The 6,504-nt window shown below is 56.5% G+C and overlaps 2 protein-coding genes across 2 annotated transcripts; one reads left to right on the top strand and one right to left on the bottom strand.

Annotated features, from left to right (window-relative positions):
* Positions 1-482: 482 nt before the first annotated feature.
* On the top strand, positions 483-3,692 carry WHR41_09533 (uncharacterized protein; the record flags this gene model as incomplete). Its single annotated transcript, XM_069378136.1, has 2 exons — positions 483-3,097; positions 3,173-3,692. 2 exons carry the CDS (start codon positions 483-485, stop codon positions 3,690-3,692), a joined length of 3,135 nt encoding a protein of 1,044 aa, XP_069225006.1.
* A 582-nt stretch (positions 3,693-4,274) lies between these two features.
* WHR41_09532 (uncharacterized protein) lies at positions 4,275-5,158 on the bottom strand (the record flags this gene model as incomplete). Its single annotated transcript, XM_069378135.1, has 2 exons — positions 4,275-5,020; positions 5,083-5,158. The coding sequence occupies 2 exons, from the start codon at positions 5,156-5,158 to the stop codon at positions 4,320-4,322; spliced, it is 777 nt and encodes a 258-aa protein (XP_069225007.1). The 3' UTR covers positions 4,275-4,319.
* Positions 5,159-6,504: the final 1,346 nt, after the last annotated feature.

Here is a 6,504-nt window from a genome sequence, read left to right as displayed (position 1 = left end):
GATATCCCATACCCGGGATGGTGTAGCCTTGATGGGATCTCTGGAAGCACACTTTGATGGTGTGTTGGGATCAGACAGACTGGAAGGGATCTTGTTCAACAGCTGTAGTCGGGCCACTGGGCTTCCCTGCCCTGCATACCAGCCTCGCTGTGCCGGCGGAAAAGTCTTGTCCCGCTCCTGCTTGTGTTCAGGTGATGGACGTCCTCGGAGGCATGGAGACATCCACGCTGTCGAGCGGGTGTAGCACAGCGAGACCGCTGCCTTTCCCCGGTGTCAAAGAGCCCTTGTCGCATACGGGCGAAGGTTTGCGCCCAAATCCAAGGGTCAAGGCAACGCGATAGTGATCTCAACGGGAGCATGGAGTGTGCTCTCGCGCCGCGGTGGGAGAAGCGAGTGCTTTTGCGTGCTGCCTCCAGTGACACATATAACAGACCTCGTCGCCCCAGCTCCGGCGCGACTCACACCTTTCACAACACTTCATCATGTCTTGCGACGTACTTTTATCCGACATCATCAGAGACCGAGCAAGCCGCGACCCCGACGCTCCATTTGCCAAAGTGCCGAGAGGGAATGCCTACCGCAACGGATATCGCGTCGTCACCAACTCGGCCCTCGTCGCCGCGGTTGATCATGTCGCCGACCTCATCACGGCGATCTTTGGGCGTGGCTGTAATTTCGAGCGGGTTGCTTACCTGGGTCTCAATGATTTGAGGTACACGATCGTACTGCTTGCATGCATCGACACTGGCCACACCGTATTTTTTCCGAGTCCTCGCAACAGCGACGAAGCTCACAAGGCTCTGCTCCAGAGTCTGGGCTGCTCTAAGCTGATCTCTACACTTCCAGGGCCAGCCGGGGCGGAGGCTGTGGAGAGGGCAATAGCCACGAAGCTTATCATTCCGACGCTTGACGAACTCTTGGACGTCACGCCAACACGAAGTCCCGAGAAAGCCCGTCGACGGACTTTTGCCGAAGCCAGGACGGATCCCATATTCGTCTTGCACACTTCGGGCTCGACCGGTATCCCGAAGGCTTTGACGTACACCAACGAATTCGTTTCTCGGGTCTACCATGCCCAAAGCCTCGTTCCGACTGACGGATTTGAAAGTGTGAATCAAACCTATCAGCAAGGTGCCTGCATCGTCACGCTGCCGCCGTTTCACATTGCCGGCTTAGCCTTCACGGTCCTCGTTCCTGCGTACTACGGCAGCATTCCGATATACCCGATCGCCGGCACACCGCCTGGTCTCGAAGTGTTCCTCGGGGCTTTGAGCGCCACAGAGGCCGACTGGGCCTTTGTCTCACCCGTGCTTGTCAACCAGATCGGTAGGGCTCCAGAAATCCTGAGCAGAGTGGCGAGCAAACTGGACCGCCTGTTCTTCACAGGGGGCTCAGTGCCCAGTGACTCAGGGACAGCGGTCGCGCGGAAGATGGGTTTGGACCAAGTCCTCGGCAGCAGCGAGTGTGCTGCCTTTCCTCTCCAGCGAGCAAAGGGCCCGAGGCACGAAGAGGATTGGCAACATGTTCATGTTCATCCTGCGGCAAAAGTCGAATTTCGCCGCCACCACGCAGACTACTACGAGATGGCACAAGTGCGGAGGCTGGATGAGGCCGCCGGAGGAGCAGGTCAGAGATACCAGCCCGTCTTCTGCCACTTTGACGACGTGGAGCCTTACCCTACGAAAGATCTTTTCGTGAAGCATGCTTCTCTACCGAACACCTTCACGCACGTGGGCAGGACTGACGACATCATCGTCTTTCTCAACGGAGAAAAGACGAACCCGACACGCTTCGAGAAGCAGATGGCTGAGCACCCGCAGGTGCAGGCTGCGCTGGTCGTTGGACATGAGCGCCAAGAAGCAGCGCTTCTCGTCGAGCCGACGGACGTACAGCCGCTCTCGGACATTGCCAAGAAAGAGTTGATCGATACCATCTGGCCGATGGTGGAGAAGTGCAACAAACTCTGCCCGCGACACGCGAAAGTGTCCAAGACCAAGATACTCGTCGTGCCTTCGGCGAAGTCGTTCATCAGGGTCGGCAAAGGCACGGTGCAGCGTCGTGGCACCGTGGAACTTTTCAAAGATGCCATCGTTGGCTTGTACGAAGAAGGCGAGGGTGCAGTAGGCAGAAGCCACCCTCTCACATCCAACGCTCCCAATATGGCGTTGACGCATGAGGATGCTGCTGTCGTCGTCAGGCGGGCATTGGCCGATGTTGGGTACGAGACTCAGTCGCCGTCGACGGACTTCTTCCGACACGGCATGGACTCTTTGCAAGCGATCCAGTTCGGACGAGCTTTGAGATCGAATTTGCCTCAGGTGTCAGTGGAAGCGGGCACGATCTACGACAACCCTACCGTCGACTCATTGGCGTTCGCACTTTCGCGGGCGACTCTCGAAGAAAGCCGTTCCGTTGTCGGGATGGTAGATGTGGAGGAGACCTTGCACGTCTACCAGTCGAAGATAGACGCGCTCTTTGAGCCGAGTGGCTTGATGCTGAAGCCGCCAGAGGAAGCGGAGGAAAGCACATCGACGCTGAAGTCGGAGGGGGCGATCCTTCTGACGGGTTCGACTGGAGCGCTGGGTTCGCATTTGCTCAACACCCTGCTGGAGCGGGGAATGCAGATGGTGTACTGCCTGAACCGGTCCAAGGATTCCAAGAACGCTCAGATCGAGAGCAACAGGAAGAGAGGCTTACCGCTTGCGTTTTCCGAAGACCGTGTGAAGTTCTTTACGGCGGATCTTGCCCTACCACAGCTTGGACTGCAGCACACTGACTTCGCAGAGCTCCAACGATCTGTGACGCGCATCATCCACAATGCCTGGTCTGTGGGCTTCAACAAGTCCCTGCAGGCGTTCGCCGATTGCCTTGATGGCGTCGTCGGACTCGTCGGCTTCGCAGCCGCCAGCCCCCGTCCCGTGACCGTCCAATTTGTGTCTTCCATCGCGTCTGCCGGAGGGACTGGTCAAGATCAGATCGTACCCGAAGCAGTCCTCGACAGCACACGCGGGCCGGCGTCGACTGGGTACGGACAATCAAAGGACGTGGCCGAAAAGATGTTGGCGCATGCCTCGAAAGTCCTCGGTATCAAGAGCATGTCAGTACGGGTCGGTCAGGTCTCCGGGGATGCTCTACGGAAAAGAGGCTGGAACCGCCAATAGTGGCTTCCCAGTCTGGTCGTCAGCTCCCTCCACCTAGGCGTTCTGCCGGAAAGCCTTGGATGTGCCGAGGACGGGAATGAGGTGCGATGGATACCGGTGGACTCTGCCGCCAGGATTATGCATGACATGTCGAGGAAAACCATAGCCACCGGCGGCAATGAAACCCTGAACGTGGTGCACCCGAAGCCGACGCCGTGGGCAGAGCTGCTACCGGCGGTTCAGACTGTACTCGACAAAGTGGCAAGCGAACGTGGAGGCAAGCCGCTAGAGATCGTCACCTACGGCGAATGGTGCCAGAAGTTGAAAGCTACTTCTGAAATGGAGCCGCTCGACAGCCAGGCCATGTGTGCGAACCCTGCTGTCAAGCTTCTTCCTTTCTTCGAGAGCTTGCTTTCAGAGAAGCCTCTGTTCGGTGCGTTCGCAATCGATAGAGCTATGGCTAGCAGCGAATTTATGCGGGCGCTGGAGCCTCTGCGGAGCGACTGTATACAGGCCTGGGCCACCAAATGGATTGAGGGTAGGGATTCCTAGGCAACATCGGTGGTGCTTTTGAAGAGGAACGATCTCGTGATCTTGTAGAGGTTGTATTCAGGCGCACATCTGATTTCCTGGGAACTTAAAAATTGCTATCGCAATGCCAACATGTAGTCTCGATCCTGATCAAGGTAAGCCGATGCAGATGTGAGCGTAAAGAGTCGGTTGGAGACGATCTCCAGTGACGGAGCTCAACCAGACTGCCTGCCTGCTAAGGAAGCCGTTCGCTCATGGGGAGCATCAGGCTACAGTATAAGGCTGTACTTTTTTGCAGCGTTCGAGTGGACATTGTACTTGCGATCCTGCACATCTACTTCATCGCTCCGCCCCCAACGCCTCCGCAAAAAGTCCTCCCGCATAAAGCTCTCCCGCATCTCAACTACCACCATCCCCCGCCTCGAACCCGCCTTCCTCTCCGTCTTCCCCGACTTTCCCCTCCGCAACCGCTCGCCCTCGCTTGCTGCTTCAGCGGGTGATGAGGTTGAAGGTGGGAAATGGGAGGTCAATGACGAGCCTAGCGCTCCTTTGCTTACAACTTCAGTCACTACTCATGGTGGTCAAGACTTACACTTCTGCAAGTTGGACGATCGAATGTTCCGGTACTGCAGCGCATGTAACGTTGCCCTAGCTAAATATGAGATCGGAATAGGCCGGACCCCTGGCGAACGACCTGGCCATGATCATGTTATCCACCCTCCGGGCGACGATGTCCCAATCGCGACCCTTCGGAAGCTCGTGTCCGACTTCCGAGGTGACCACAGTCGCGTTTCCCGGTTTGCACAGCTTGATCAGGTCGTGCGAACGCGCTGCGAAAACATCTTGCAGCCCGACAACGTGCAGCGTGGGAACGGCTATTAGCGCCGGTATAGTGTCTGAGCACAGCGCGTACACACAGTCCAAGGCAGGACATCCGTGATCGATGTTTCCCTCTTCGAAACTTTTCAACAAATCTCGTACGTCGCTCTCAAGCACCCTTATTCCTAGCTCTTCCGACGGCGAGAGGACGTTGACGGCATTGAATAACACGGCGAACCCGAACATCGGCTCAACAAGTGGTCCTCTGCCAGCAGCATCCTCGAGGAGGAGAGCTGCTGCAAGCGCGGCGCCTTCGGAAAAGCCGATGACCCCGTCGTAGGGCCCATTTTGGGCGATCGCTGCTTTGACGTATTCATGCGCTTTGGAAACCTCGGTGGGCGCCCATTGTCGGTGCCAGACGAAGTAGGGCGGCTTGAAGTAATCCTCGATTCCGGGTGCCGGAGCGCCTATGATCGGAGCATCGATGAAATCAAATTGCACCTCGGTCGGGAGGCGTGACTTGAGGGGAGCTGTAAAGACGAAGTGAGCTTCACCTTCACGCGTGCCGTGGACGAAGATCCGGCGGTCGTACCCAGTTGCCTTTCGAATATGTCAGAGTTGGTTCCCCTGCCGTGGAGGCAAAGGATTCGAACAGACCCAAGTGTCATGGTCAAGGCTGGCTTCGCTGAAGTCTTCAGTCTGGAAAGCTCAGAACTCCCACTCAGGCCCGCCGTGGAGCTGCCGGGAATATATACCCACCTCGTCACATTTGGCCAAGACATAGCGATCTGCCGATCATGATAGAGAGGGTCCTCCCTGTCTACCTGCAGCAGTCTCTTTCGCCTGAAATGTACTTGACTGCGGCTGATCACAGAATGCCGACATCCTCAACTGCGTCGGGAGGACTGCACATACTGTATATTGACTATAAATTTTTGCGCAGCATCAAGTCACAGTCCTTCTGCTGTATGCTTGGCAAGATCCAGCAAGCACGCCATGCCGATGGTAGAACGAGCGCCGAAGGCCGCCGGACGTTGGTTCAAAGTCATTGCAATAGCATCTCCGGCCACGATGACCCTTTTTTCTGGTCCGCTCGTCGTTCAACGACCCGACACCTTTGTTCTCCGATCTAGTGGATGCTTCCAGACCCGGGTACTCCGCGAGAAGATGCGCTCATGCGAACAAATCTCTCGAGCAAATCTGCCCGGCACCTGATCGCACCGCGATCACTGATCCCGAGCTTTGCGGCGGCCTCATCACCGTGCAAAGAGAAGGCGACTATCTTCGGTCAGTAACTACGCCCGTACTAGACGGCTTGTCCGCAGAGGAACGCCTTGAGGTCCATCTAGAAGTTCTGGCCACGGGTTCAAGCCCAGATTCGCGTAGTGCTTGCCCAGACTTCGCTCTACCGCAGAACGGATTGCGTTCTCACGTACGAAGCAGCGTCGGAAGAGGAACGCGCGATGCCCTGAGAGCTAGAAGCACACGATTTGGATCACCGGGTGAAGCGCCTCCGTGACTACGTCAAGTTTCTACGCAGCCGTCACTCCACTGGTCACCTTTTGTCATGATCCTTGACGGTGATGTGTTGGCTGTTGGATGTTGGTCTCGTTGTGCCCAGCGTACACTGCGACAGCTGCAAGAATCGAGGGGGTTCGACAAGGACCCCCTATCTACGCCTCTTCTACAGCTTGCACCATCTGGCCTTTATCCGCGCCATCAACGCGTCAATCACCATTGTGCTGGACGACGTCACTGTCGGCCTGGTGGTGGTTGTCTACGTACCAACGTACATAGGACTATTTTTCGCTACTAGTAGGCTTACGATTTCACGAGGGATTCAGCGGATGTACAGGTAGGGGTGATGCTCGCAAACATTAACATTTCTACGTCTACAAGTGCTCAGTCTCGCCGGCTTCCATGATCGTAGAAGCGTTGACTTTGTCGACCCTTTCACGGAAGAGATAGCAGACGCTGAGCGTCTGAGGCGGTAGGCGCTGGTACCACCTGTGTT

The sequence above is a fragment of the Cladosporium halotolerans genome (genome assembly GCF_011745625.1).
Source record: "Cladosporium halotolerans strain TM138-S3 chromosome Unknown Sca105, whole genome shotgun sequence".
NCBI lineage: Eukaryota > Fungi > Ascomycota > Dothideomycetes > Cladosporiales > Cladosporiaceae > Cladosporium > Cladosporium halotolerans.
Note: the sequence above shows the minus strand (reverse complement) of the source record. Positions and strands in the feature narration are given on the sequence as shown.